The sequence below is a fragment of the Onychostruthus taczanowskii genome, unplaced genomic scaffold (genome assembly GCF_017590055.1).
Source record: "Onychostruthus taczanowskii isolate IOZ18803 unplaced genomic scaffold, ASM1759005v1 scaffold11, whole genome shotgun sequence".
Lineage (NCBI taxonomy): Eukaryota > Metazoa > Chordata > Aves > Passeriformes > Passeridae > Onychostruthus > Onychostruthus taczanowskii.
The window spans coordinates 10,534,557-10,549,056 of NW_024497629.1; the positions used below are offsets into that span (position 1 = coordinate 10,534,557).

The 14,500-nt window shown below is 41.1% G+C and overlaps 1 protein-coding gene across 1 annotated transcript; it reads left to right on the plus strand.

Moving 5' to 3' along the window:
* The first annotated feature begins 290 nt into the window (after positions 1 to 290).
* CMPK2 (cytidine/uridine monophosphate kinase 2) lies at positions 291 to 13,251 on the plus strand. The gene is made up of 6 exons (XM_041420103.1): positions 291 to 367; positions 5,689 to 6,277; positions 6,624 to 6,738; positions 7,536 to 7,737; positions 8,884 to 9,117; positions 11,981 to 13,251. Exons 1-6 carry the CDS (start codon positions 291 to 293, stop codon positions 12,099 to 12,101), a joined length of 1,338 nt encoding a protein of 445 aa, XP_041276037.1. The 3' UTR covers positions 12,102 to 13,251.
* Positions 13,252 to 14,500: the final 1,249 nt, after the last annotated feature.

Below are 14,500 nucleotides of genomic sequence, written 5' to 3' on the forward strand. Positions count from 1 at the left end.
CCGCCGGCTGCCTGGCGCTGGGAGCGGATTTGAGCACCTCTGGGTTTGAGTGGGTCTAGCACCTAGGACCCCTTTTGGTGTGTGAGGTCTCAGTGACTTTGGCTCTTGTCGTTAAACTCGTGTAGCAGGGGGAAAACTGGGCTTGTATAACTGCACTGCACCAGGCATTCAAGAGCTCCTTTAAGTTTAAACAGTTTTGCATGGAAGAGCAACCCAAGTGAGGGAGCCTGATGACTTCAGATACATGAAAAGAAAGTAATTGCAGGTTCTTTAATTCTTGGTCTCCAATAATGCTCCTCAAGCAAAGCTACTGCACCAAGTTGAGCACATGGTTAGCCTTAACAGCAGGAACAGTTGGCAGCCTGAGGTGAGACATTGGTGGCTGCCCACTCACAGTAACACTAGGAGAGACAAGGACAAAGCTGCCAGTTTCCATATTCCTCAATTCCTTGGTGGTACAACAGGTGCTTCTGGAGGAGCCCCTCCATGATAATACTGGTTGCTATCTTCAGTCTTCCAGTGTGTCCAGACACACCAACACCACGAATTTTCAGCCTCACTTCATCTTCAGTCAGCCTGTCCTCACTCTTGTATGGACTGCTTAACATTGCCACTACTGCCAAGGTACAGTCATACTCAAATCTTAACACCTTCCACCTGCGTGTTGTCAATGGCCTAAAATGGAGCTTCCCTCACTTCCACTGACCAGCCAGAACTGTTGATGTAGCCAAGCAGCCTTGCTCTCATGTTTCCTTCTTTTTATTTCCCTTTTTTTCCCCTGAAAAAAAAAAAAAAGGGTAGAACTATCTGCATCCTGCAATTTTCATGGGAAACAAAACCTGCTTGTGAATAACAAGTATTAATTAGGCCTGTCATTGGCTATTGTCAAATTCCCGTTATCTTTCCTTCACTTTCCTGGAGGTGATCTACTGGCTGAATGTGTGGATCAGCAAAAACCATTTTGAACAGTTTTTATTGTTTGAACAGTTTTTATTGTTGTCTCTGTCAGCTGTTTCTTGCTGGAGCAGGTTCATACTAGTAGGGCAGGATGAGAAACTTCTTGCTGTGTCTGGCTCCAGTAATGCCCCCTCACAAAGGTATTGCTGCAGCATGATGTGAAACATCTCACTTCTGAGGCTTTCCAAAATGGTCTCAGAGGCTGTCGGCAGAGATTATTCCAGCAGGAGTTAACTATGTGCCCTTCCAGTTCCTTGAGGTTTATGTAAGACACAAGATTAAGGATAAAAGCAGGCTGTTCTAATAAATAGTTTGTTGATCACAAACTTGAAAATATGATTGGAAAGAAAGGTGGACAAGACAATGCAAATTTAAACTGAAATCTGACATTGGAGTTGCTCATCGGTAGCTTCAATGTTTCAATTAATTTGGAGAATTCTGACATGCCCTGTTTCCTCCTCACTTCAAACATCCCTTCTGTTGCATGGTAGGAACCCTATTTCATTTGTTACCTTCTCTGGCCCCAATTCAAATTCCTTTCTGTCCTCATTCATATCCCTTGCTCATGTCAATGCAGGTGCAGGAACTACAGCCTTTCTCTCTTCTTTGAGCTGGAATGTTCATGACTAGCCCTGAGCTTGTTTCCTAGTACCTCAGATGGCCAGAAAAATTAGGTTCAAAATCATTAATTTCAAAAGTTGGTAAAGAATCCTTGATGATTATCAATGTCTCTCAACACAAAAATTACATCTGATACCCAAACACTCCAAAAACATGTCAGAAAAATATTGCTCAATAAATCAGAAAATGAAAGCATTAGCATTTTTGGACTGTTTTTCTTTGAAAACACAGACCTCTGTTTCAAGGAAAAAAACATGCAGAGAACTTTGTACCCAAGCATACTCAAGGCTTCCTGTTCTTTGCAATTCTATCAGTGCTTTCTTAGAAAAATGGAAATTATAGCTCTTTTTACTTTTGCCTCAATTAAGTACGTTTTTAGATGACACTCTCTGCTTTACTGTAAAGCCTCTCAAAGTAAACCCAGACCAGGATGTGCCCCCTACATATACACAAGTACCAGCAGCATCAAGAAGGACATTCACATTTTACATCCCAAACTGTGTTAGCTCACAGACTCTATGGTGAGGCCACAAGAAAACACAAATGTGCATTTTTATGCACAAGCTTTGAATCTACAAGAAATATTGCAAGCAAGAACTATAATGGAATTTTCTGTCCTGATGCTTTCTGGAAGAACTTCAGATAAGCAAGCATAAATATTCTTTGAAAATTGTAGGAAGTATGATTCCTTCCTCTAGCTTCCTCCAGAAGTCATCTTACAGTGGCACGATGGAGTCCCAGTAACAAAAATGTTTCTGTTTTCCAAATCTGTATCTGAAAACCCTTTAAGGATTAATATATTTTTTTCAAAAATTATTGAATATTGTTATTAATGGTGTACTAGATAATAAGTATACAACCAACATGGAAGAATCCAAATGGATAAACATAGATAATGCTCTTGTGCCTAGTTGCTAGGAAAGCAAAATCTTTAAAACAACTATATAATATTTATTAAATTAATGTAATTTTATATTTGAAATAAATGTATTGCTTTCTCCAGAGTGGCCATTTGGCAGTTCAGTCAGACAGTATTTTGTTAGGCAAACCAAACTACTGATACAAACCAGTAACACAAAAAAGGCTAAAGGAGGAGTCCTATCACATCACCTGGGAGGACAAGAAACAGTCCAAGGACAACCAGGCAACTCATGCAAATCATGCAACAACAGATCAATTTTAGCATTTGGTAAATGTATTCTTGCTCTAGTCTCATCTGGAAACTATCTCTTTCTCATTGCATCTGCAGCCCTATAAATGCAAATCTGTCAAGGACCTTGTACTTAGAGTGACTCAGCTCTCCTTGGGATGAAAAAATCCAAGGGTAAATTACCAAACAGAAAGCTCAAACCCACATGCAATTAAGTTACGAAAGACATATGAAACACACAATATGAATATAGATACAGATTAGGCACACTTGAAAGAAGTCCACCATGGGCCCTTAATAGTGTATATGTGATTTCCCATTCAGGAAGCATTAAAAAGATGGTTTATATGATCTAGGTAAAGATCATAGACTTTTAGAATGATAGAAGACCAGGTTGGAAGGGACCTCAAGGATTGTTTCTTGACAAAAGTATGTTGAGAGAAGGATCCTTCTGCTCCTTTCCATAGCCTTCCTCAAACATCTGGCAGGGGCCACTGTCATGGGCAGAAGGATGAGGAATCTCTCTTGGCCGGACACTATACTCACTTCTGTATTCTTATGGTCTTAGCTCCAAATCTTTTTCTTTCCTGGAGGGCTCTTTATTGATATCCTTTAAAGTTTATTCTCCATTAAAAGAGAAGTTTTATTTGCATGTATTCTATGTACCTACACATTTTATGGGCCTTTGATTTAAGTTTTTCCTGCCTGTGTATCAGACAGCTATTTACAGGACTGGACACTTTGCTATATTTTTAAGTTACAGGCTAATTAATTTCCGTGGTTTGGTTTTGGTTGTTTTTCTCTTTTTCCACTTTGTGTGGATCAAATTGATTTGAATATACATATGGCCTCTTGTTGTCTCTGTATCTCACCCCTATAGCTCTATGTAAGCACAGTGGACACTCAAAGATGTAAAAATGCTCCTGAACAGTGTTTTGTACATAATTAGCACATTTTTTCTTCAACATTTCTTCACAACATACAGAGGAAAAAGTTATAAACGTCCTTGAAAAGAGGCTGAAAAAGTCATACTGTCTCCACTGATTTTAAATACAGCAAAACATCTTGGGCATAAAAAGACAACTCTCTTTTCCTATATTTTTACTTAAATCCTGAGAGAGGGTACTTTAAAGTAATTAGGCAGGAGAACAGGCATGCCTATTATGAATGATCTCATAAGCATAATAAATATGAAGGAATCACCACCAGCTTGGTTCAGGAATGATTGTAAGAAGGTTATATCAAGGCAATGAGATGGGAAAAGGGAAACAGAAAATGAAAGTGCTTTCCATTTGTTCAGCAGAGAGGGGAAAGACAATAATAGCATTGGAGGGAAAAAAAAGCCAAAAAAAAAAAAAAAAACCCACAAAAAAACCAAAAAAAAAAAAAAAAAAAAAAAAAAAGAAGAGAAAGAAGCTGAGAGGTCAGTGAGGGAAATGGCCAGCTTTACAAGTGCTTTTGAAACGAAACTTGGCTGCAAGTCAGCTGGACCTCAAGCAAACAAATTAACAGAAAAGTGGCAGGTAAGTTTCAGTATAGATAAAGGTGAGGCAGTGCAAATCCAAAAGAGTCATTGAAACCTTGTGTACCTGATGCTGAGCTCAGCAGTGGCACTTGTGCTCAGGAAGGACATCTTAGTCACTGTTGCTTCTCCTCTGAAATCAAAGGCTCTGAGGGAGGCAGCAGAGAAGAAAGTCAACTTAAAGCTTAGTATCACCCAGAAACAAAGTAGATTGCATTACTCTGCTGGTCTGTGAAACTTTGGTAAGTGTAACCAAACCCTGACTAGTGGTCCAGTTCAGGTCTCCACACCTTGGCAGGACCTTACAGTTAAAGAAGTTATCCTTGTTTCTAACTGATCAAGGGGATGAAGCAGCTGCCTTACTAGGGGATGGAGGCTGTAATTTCTGACATGGAAGAAACTGAAGGAGAAATCTGAGTGATCTTTAAAAAATCCTGTAGGTAATAAATAAACTGAATGTTGAACTGTTATTCACCAAAATCAGTAATATTATCAGAAGGGGCATTTGTTGAAATAAGGACGCGAGTTTAAAACTTATGAAATTTTTATGCAAGAGTAGCATTGCTGGAATTGGGACCACAGGGGTTTGTGGAGGTAGACTGTATCACATTTAGCCAACTCCAAGAGTCCATAACAGATCCTGAAAGATGAGGATGTACCGTTTAACATTCCCAATTCAGTGTGGAGGCTGAAGGAGCACAAGGACTAGGAGAAGGGACCACGGACAAGACAGGCACATACAGCATGTCATTCTGCCAGACAAAATATTGGCTGAGAAGAGCCCCTACTCTTAATCAGTGCATATTATTATGGTCTTAAAAATATCTATTGGCTTCTTGTATAATGAACCATGTTTTACCCTGGTATCCATACCCAGATGGCATAACCATCTCTGAGTGGCAGTTCTCCAGCTATTCAAAAAGAGAAGCTTTCTACAGAGATGCAGGTTCTCCAACATTTTTAAGATATATCTTCTGAAAACTCAAAAACTACATTTCAGGCAATGTTACTCATAGCAGCTGTCACAAGACTAAGTCTGTGCTATTGCTATTTGTAGTGTTCTTGGTTCCTGCATCTGAGCTGATGAAAGCTGAAATTGGCCATTGCAAAAGTGCTTGAAAAATGAAAACAGGCTTCTAATAATCCAGTTTACTCCCAAAATTATTTGTGTCTGTTGGTCTTGTTATCAAGGTGCTGAATTACCAAATAATGGGGTCAAGTTACTGATATGCCTGACAGCCCAGTGCCGCTTGGGCACTGCAACTCAACAAAGTAGTTCAGCTTGGGTTAGGACTTGTTTGTCATTTTGGGCCAGTCCTAATCAGTGGAGCATATTTGCACTTTTAGTTTTTTTAATCTTTTTTTTTTTTTTTCTTTTTTTTTTTTTTATTTTTTTTTTTTTTTCTTTTTTTTTTTTTTATTTTTTTTTTTTTTTCAGAAGACCGCCCGGATTCAGCCACGAGAGCCTGTGGGAATGTCGCCCTATATTGCTGGCGGGCGGGCAGGCCGGATCCCGAAGCTGGGACCTTCCATCCCGTGATTGCCAGATCCCGAGCTGGGACCTTCCATCCCGTGATTGCCAGATCCCGAGCTGGGACTTTCCATCCCGTGATTGCCAGATCCCGAGCTGGGACCTTCTATCCCGTGATTGCTGGCGCCCGTCCGCGCACAGATCCCGCGGGACCGAACCCGTGCAACCCGGTGCGGGTGACGCGGGGCGGGGAAGGCAGAAGGGCGTTCCGAGGAGCTGCCCCTTGTTCCGAGGAGCTTTCCCGGCTGGCCGGGCCAGTTTCGTTTCCCGCTGGCTCCTCCTCCGCCTCCGCCCGGCCCCTCCGCTCTGCCGCTGGCCCGGCTCGCTGCTCGCTGCTCCCGGCTCCCGGCTCCTGGTTCGCTGCTCCCGGCTGCCGTCTCGCTGCTCTCGGCTCCCGGCGATGCTGGGGCGCTGCGCCCCGGGCTCACCGGGCCCCCGGCCCGTGGTCCGCGCCCTGCCGCCCTCCGCCAGCGCGCTCCGCCAGCGCCTGCGCCAGGTCAGCACCGCGGGCGCGGAGCCCGCCTTTGGCTCTGCAGCGCCGTGGGGCGGGAGGGTGTCGGGGGAACGAGGGGTAATCGTTTCAAACGAAGGGAGGGCAGGTTCTGATCAGATGTAAGGAAGAAGTTTTTTACGTCTGGAGGGTGGTGGAACACCGGCATAGGTTTCCCAGAAAGGTGATGGGTGCTCCATCTCTTGAAACACTCCAGGTTTCAAGAGATGGAACACCTGATCTAAGAGACCTGATCTAGTTTAGGATGGTCCAGTGCGCTGCATGGGGACTGGACTAGATGGTCTTTAAAGGTCCCTTCCGAGCCAAGGCATTCTGTGATCTCTCCTTGCAGTGTGCAGAACGGATCCCAGAGGCTGAAGCAGTACTCGACCTGCTGGAGAAATGCCCAGAGCACCAAAAGAAGGGAGGTTTTCCCGTCATAGTTTTTGAGGGGCTGGATGCCACTGGTAAGAGCAACGTGTGGTTGAAGAACCACAGATGAGAAATTGTTGAAAGGAGCCACTGCTATGGGTTTTTTTTTAGGCATAAGGCTTTAAAAAATTTTTTTTTAAAAATTTTCGGAAACCTGTGACAGATGTGGAATTAATAATTACAAATGCCATGCTGTCTTCTCTTACTTGTAAAAGATTAGTGTATGCTAATATACATTCAGTGGTTTAATTCCTTACCTATGCAAATTAAAGAATACGGAGTGGAGTATTGAAAATTAAATTTCTTGTGCAGATGATGAAACATACTTTAAATGGAGAGTTTTCAAATAAATGAACGAAACTAGTGGTAGTCTGGGGAACTGCCAGCAGTTTGTCTAAGAGAATTATTATTTGCTTCTGACTAACTTTGTTTTCTGACTTGTCAGTTAAAGAGACCTGAAAATCCTCATAAAAAGAAGGAACTGGATGACAAGCATGGCAATATTCACATAAATTGCAACCAACAAAAATATTATAAATTAATAGATATAGAGAAATTGCCATGCACCTAATGCATTTAAAGGAGTGAAAACTGAAAGCTGGCTAAAGGAAGGGCTGGAACGCCCAGAGAGCAGGAAGGGGAATAATAATTCCTGCAACCAGACTCAGAATCATTTTCCACTGGAAACCTTATGACAAGATGCTCAGATTACATATTCAGATATCAGAACCTGTACTCCACATGAACAGACAGGAGCATTTTTCAGTTTTTAAAACTCAAGTGTATCTGGTAAATAATATAATGAATGTTTCCTTCTGTAAATGAAATGCAGGCAAAACCACAGTGACCCAGGCTGTTAAGGACACCCTGAATGGCGTTCTGCTGCGGTCCCCACCAGCCTGCATCAGCCAGTGGAGGACTGTGTTTGATGATGAGCCAACACCTGTTAAAAGAGCATTTTATGCTGCAGGCAACTACATACTGGCTTCAGAGATAGCGAAAGCATCCACTCAGGCACCTGTGATCATAGACAGGTTTGTCTATTTAAGCAGCCCTCTTATGTCAGTGCCATCATACAGTTGTTCAGTGTTGCAAGCAGTCAGCAATCATCTCTGTGTTTCTTCAGGGGTTTTGTTTTGGGTTTTTGTAGTTTGTTTAGTTTTTTTGCAGAGAGTCAGATAAATATTATATCTTTTAAATAGTAACACTTATAAAATAGGGAACTTAAATCAGTGTAATACTCATAACTATCTTTAGGACACATGAAAATTGTTATGTCTTCAGTTAGGAATAGTGAAGGCACAGATTGTGCATCCTGAGCTAAACCAGTGTTTTGTGACAAACCAGAGGAGACTGTGGGCTGCTGGTCATGGCTGTCTCTAAGATGTGTCTCAGATATGGGTGGATTGGAATGACTGAGTTTTAGGTGGACTTACTCTTTGTGAATTTAAACAGAGATATATTTCCCACTTTTTTGGGTTTGTTTCTTATTTCTGGTTTTCACTAACTGTGTAGGCAGATTATGATATTACTGCTCATAAAAATGTCTAGATGTACTTTGAACCCTCTGCTTATTTCAGCAGGTGTACTGTAACCTCCTGCTGCAACACACACAGACACACATGCACACATACGTTGTTTGCATGTGAGTGCTATTTTCAGCCAGCCCCGAATCCACTGAAATCTATCAAACACAGTGCCTTGTAGTTGGGAGAATGTTAAATGCAAGTGAAATTAGTAACATTAGTAATGCTTGTGTTCATTCACGTGTTTGTGGAGACCGCATGTTCTCTACCTCTCTCTGCAAAGCTATTGCATTAAGTAGGATGGGAACCACAAAAAAGGGCACTCAAAGTAAAGGATTTTGAGATATATTGTAACTCTTCTTTGATCCATCTCAATATATGAGGAGATTTTCTTTTGATAGGAGTATCTGAAACAGTCTCTACATAATGTTTTAATTAATAGTTCACATGAACTCTGAATAGTGCACTGACTATTATCATGTTAAGAAATAATGGATAGCACAGAACTATTATCTGGATTTCACTTCAAAGCCATGGTGTCACCTATCTCATCATTATTGACTTGTTGTTATAATTCCAACTGACTCCTATATTACTGAAGAATTAATGTTCTCTTTTAAATTTCTCTCCCTCCATTTTGTATTTTCCTGACAGATACTGGCACAGCACAGCTGCCTATGCAATTGCTACTGAAACAAGTGGGAAAGTCCAGGATCTTCCACCAGCTCAAGATGAGGTGTATCAGTGGCCTGACGATCTGCTTAAACCTGATCTTGTTCTTCTCCTGACTGTTGACCCTGAAGAACGAGTCCGGAGGCTTCAGCATCGGGGGCTGGAGAAAACAAAGGAGGAAGCTGAGCTGGAAGCTAACAGCTTGTTTCGCCAAAGGTAATTCCTTTAATGGGGAATAAGAGGCTGGAGGCACTCTTGGATCCTGTGGGATCAATAACAAATGTGCCTCTCACATTATTGGGACAAGAATTTCCACAAGAATTTCCTTTGTATAAGCTTCTGTTTGGTTTTGGTGTTTTTTTGGAAAGAATGCATGGCTTTCGGGGAAGGTAAATTCTCTCACTTCTAACTGAAATTATTAAGCAGATGTATAATTTAATTGTAAAAGAGCTTTGAGTTAAAATACTTATATTTTGCTTTGCTGCTTTTATTTTCACATCTTTCTCAGTGAAGTCATAAAGGAGATGGACTTATGAGTTCCAGAACTGGGAGGCAAGAAGTTGAAACGCACAGATTCCCCAGGAAATTCTGGAATTGAGCTCCATATTAAGAGAGAGAATAAAATTTAAACATCCTGCTGTAGATGTCTTTAGCTGTACAAAGTGTTTCAGGTACCAGCAAACTCAATACATTCAATGGAGCCTTCAAAGTGATTCTTCTCACCACTTGTTTGGAGCTCGGTGATCTAAACTTAAGTATCTAAAACCTTTTCATATCAGATGTGATACAGAACCTGTGGACACTTCCTGGTCTAGGAACTGGAAGCTAAATGAGATAGTCCAGACCATCTCAAGCAGTACTAGGTACATTAATTTAAGCAACTGAATGGCACCCTAGGTATCCTGCTTCAGGATGTGCTGAATTGCTGTCTAGGCTCTGCCAAATGTATTGATTAGATCATCTTTGTCTAAGATGGAAACTCAGAAGTAGCTATAATTTGTAAAGACAAAGTGGCTTTACAAAGGGGAGGTTCTGCCTGACCAATTCAACATTGCTGAATGGGGCAGAGCAGCTGATGACATCTACCTGGATTTCTGGAAAATGTTTGACAGTGTCCCACATGACATCCTCATCTTCATATTGGAGAGATGTGGATTTGATGGATGGACCGTTCAGTGAATGAGTTGTGGTCAATGGCTTACTGTGCACATGGGTGCCCCTGGCTTACTGTCTACAGTGGTGACCCCAGGGGACACCACACCAATGACAAGTGGTGTTCCCTGGGGTTGCTACTGGGGCTGATACTATTCAGCATCTTTTTGGTGACATGAACAGTGGAAGTGAGTGCACCCTCAGCAGATCTGCTGACAAGACCAAGCTGTGTGGTGCAGTGGACATACTGGAGGGAAGGGATGCCATTCAGAGGAACCTGAACAGGCCTGAGAAACCTCATGAAATTCAACAAGGGGAAGGACAATGTCCTACACCTGGGTCGTGGCAGTCCTGAGCACATCTACAGGTTGGATGGAGAAGTGATTGCAAGTGCCCTGCAGAGAAAGACTTGAGGGCGATGGTTGATGAAAATCTCATCATGAGCTGGCAATGTGCACTCACAGCCCAGCATGCCAACTGTGCCCTGGGCTGCATCTGTGCACCATGGCCAGCAGGTTGAAGGAGGGGATTCTCCTTCTCTACATTGCTCTTGTGAGACCCCACTTGCAGTGCTGAGTCCAGTTTTGAGTCCAGTGTCCCTAACATAAGAAGGACATGGAATTCTTGGAGCAAGCTCAGAGGAGGATCACAAAGTTGATGAGAGAACTGGAGCACCTCCTCTAAAAGACAGACTGAGAAAGGGGGTGCTGTTCAGCTTGGGAAAGAGAAGGTTGAGTGGACACCTCATAGCAACCTTCCAGTATCTGAAGGTGCCTACAGGGAAGCCTACAGGGAAGAGAGGGACTCTTTGTCAGGAACTGTAGAGGTAGAACAAGGAGCAATGGATACAGATGGAAAGAGCGAAAATTTAGGTTAGCTATTAGGAAGAAATTTTTAACTGTGAGGGTGGTGAGATACTGAAACAGGTTGCCCAGAGATGCTGTTGATGCCCCAACTCTGGCAGTGTTCAAAGTCAGGTTGGGTAAGGCCTTAAGCAGCCTGGTCTGGTGGGAGGTGTCCCTGCCCATGGTACGGGGATTGGGACTAGATGATCTTTAAGGTTCATTCCAGCCACTTAACATTCTATGATTCTGTGGTTGCTTAATTTTGACAGGAAGTCTGTGTGAACACACAGCTCATATATTGGGACCTGCTGAAGGATGAGTTAGCTAGGGAACATACTGCCATTTAAGCATCTTTTGCATTTTAATCCTGTTTGTGCATATTCGTGTCAGAAAGCTTTTAGTTATTTCTCTCTGTTTATTATGTCAGTCTGAATATAGGAACATCCAGAATCTTCCTTGATTTGTCTTGTGACTTCTGTCCTGAATGGCATTATGGGACAATAGACAATAATATTCACACCCTCAAAGACTAAATGTGGGAGGGTTCTGCATTATGCTTATAGCCTAAGTGAGGAGGTTTTCATCCTGTATTTTATCCTGTTATTCATCTGGTTAGTTGATCAGAGGAAGGGGTTGAATGATATGTCAACTCTGTAATCTAGTGAGTCAAAGCTGAGATCAGTCAATGAGCACAACTACACAATGCAATGCCATATAGTTCAGAGATGCCTTAGCAGAAACGGAAAAAAATTAATTCAGGTGCTAGAAGCAGACTGTCTACTCTACTGCTATACAAAACTGTATCCAGTGATAATCTGTGAAGAAAGAAATACTTTATGCCATACCTTGTTAATATGGTTGGAGCTCTAGGAATCAATGTCAAGGAAACTACATGGTTTGAGATTTATATTCTAATAGTTACTAATGGTTTATTGCTCTTTGCAGGAGATTTCATTTTTAGATTCATATTAGATTTTCTATCCTCTGCCTCTGCAGTGCAAGTGCTGTCTTCTGACACTGATGACTCATTTCATGTCATATCCCTGCATTTTGAAGTTTAATTTCTCTTGTTTTGTTTTTAGAGTTGAAGAGTCATACAGAAGGATGGTGAATCCTGCATGCCAAGAGGTTGATGCCAGCCCCTCCAAGGAAGAGGTTCTCAAGACTGTTCTACAACTAATTAAGAAACACTGTGCTTTTTGAAAGCAACTTTTGTTTGTAGTAGCACTTAAAAGATATTTTTTATTGCCCCACTGTTTTGGTACCTGAAAATGTACAGTGATTTCTGTGTTTGTCTCACAGAAATACTGAACATGGTTTTATTCTGTCAACAGTAATCTGTGCAGGTTATCTGTTTTGTGGTTGCTACTCTACTTTTCTGAATAAGGCAAAATGCTACTCACGTGATTCAGCATTCTTCGTAAAGAAACAAACATACTACAGTCATGCATGAAGTGCCTCAGAGCGCCTTCTGACACCAAGATGTTTTGAGATGCTATCATGTTGTTGCATCTTCATCACCAGGAGAACCTATTCCCCAATCCATTGTGTACCAAAATTTTCTGCACTGCATCAGGAGCATTAGATGCCCAAGGAGAGGCTGAAATACCATCAGCACTAAAACCATAAAGTGATTATAACGTTTAGGAACAGAAAATCCAGTGCCCAGTGTTGGAGTTTTTTTTGGAATAGATGATGAGCAGCTGTTACTGTGATGGGCATCCTGGAAAAACAAAATGTGTTGTAAATGAGTGCCAGTAAACACTAAGGGCTCTAAGTAATAAAGTCCAAACCTGTTTATATGCTCAAATGGAATATCAGTTATTTTCAGAGGGAAACCAGACAATGCCAGCAAGTGAGAAACAGAGATCTGAGAACAACCTGAAATTAAAAACTTATAAATGATCACTAAAATATTTTTTACAAAACTTTTTCTTTATCCTATTAATATTTTTTAATGAGAATTAGTATTCTTTTGAGAGAATGCGAAATGAAATGGGAATGGGAATGATTGCACCTTTTCAGCTCATCTGTTCTTTCTTGTGTGGGTGTTTGAACAGGTTGAATGTGAACATAGGCTACATCAAGACTTCAGGTCTGCAAAAGCTTATTTTTATGTACATTAGTTTAACCATTGTTACTCCTAAGCGTAAAACTAAACATATGGATAAGCCTTTGTGACGTCAGAAATAAAGCTGTAGTTCCAGGAAAAAAAACTCTTAAAATGTAAATTTGATTTAAAACACTTTTACTTACTTTCCTGTTTTAAGCAAGTGCAATTATCAATTAATATGTCTTCTAAATAAAAACATACTATGTTTTTATGTTTTAGTTCCTATGTCCAGTTTGTATGTGCAAGGTGATAGAAAGAAAAACTTCTAAAAATACATTTTATTTATGCACTGTTTAATGGTTTTGAGTATGTTATTAATATGTTGTATAAATTATACATTCTATAAATTTGTAAATTCTAGTAATAGATGCTGTTTTGTATATTATTTGTATTTCAGCAGCCTTTGGATTTGCCATACATGCAGACTGAAAATGCACACTTGTAGATGCTCCAATTATTTTAGAAATTATAAAGCATTCAGGTACTCAGTCCTGGATAGAGGAAATTCTTATACAGAAGACACTACTGCGTATGAATGATCAGGGTGCAAATATGTGCCTGTCCTAAATACTGTGTAGCCTTAACTTGTCCAGGTAAAAGATGATGTGGCCTGAGAAACTCCACTTGTCCTTTCTCCTTATGCAGATTTGCACATGAAGCCAGACTTTCTGGGTTTTGATGCTGGGTTCTTAGAAGTGTAGGTTCATGTTTGAAATGGTGCTGATAATATATATCTGCAAAAATTGACATCAGACATTATCAATTACACACATGCAGAATATATTCATAGTCTAAATTGTTCTATAGCCCAAAGCTACTGATGCAGACTAGGAGAACAACAAAGCAAGGTACACAAAACAAGCATTCCCTTTCTCAAATCTTTGTTAGAATTAAAGGTCTGCTAGTAGCTTTGTGCCACGTGCAGGATGTTAATGTGCAGACCCATACTTCCCATTTCTGCAACATTTCTGCCAGATGTTTTTCCACAGTGTCTAAAAAGACTGCACTTCATTTACATTTAGGACAAATCACAGAATCAAAAAATGGCTTAGGTTAGAAGGCACCTTAAGGACCATCTGTTTCCAAACCCCTGCTGTGGGCTGGGATATCACCCACTAGATCAGGTTTCTCAGGAACCCATTAAATCTGGACTTGAACACATCCAGGCATTCTCAGCTTCTCTGGGCATCCTCTTGCAGTGCCTCAACATTCTCACAGTAAAGAATTTATTCAAATTATCTAATCTAAATGTCCCCTCTTTTAGGTTAAAACTATTTACCTTGTCTTGTCACTATCTGCCCATGTGAAAAGTCACTCTCCCTCTTGTTTATAAGACCCTTTTAGGTACTGGAGGCTGTTTTAAGGTCTCCCCAAAACATTTACTTCTCCAGGCTGAACAGCCCCAGCTCTCTCAGCCTGCCTTTGTAGGAGAGGTGCTCCAGCCCTCTGATCTTATCTGTAGCCTCCTCTGGACCCACAGAGATGTTCA

Bases quoted from the DNA above. Each gene is read 5' to 3' on its own strand.
- CMPK2 (XM_041420103.1), top strand. From the start codon at position 291: ATGCTCCTCAAGCAAAGCTACTGCACCAAGTTGAGCACATGGTTAGCC. The intron at 368-5,688 runs GTGAGACATTGG...TTTTTTTTTCAG, and splicing joins GGAACAGTTGGCAGCCTGAG to AAGACCGCCCGGATTCAGCC. The intron at 7,738-8,883 runs GTTTGTCTATTT...TTTTCCTGACAG, and splicing joins GCACCTGTGATCATAGACAG to ATACTGGCACAGCACAGCTG.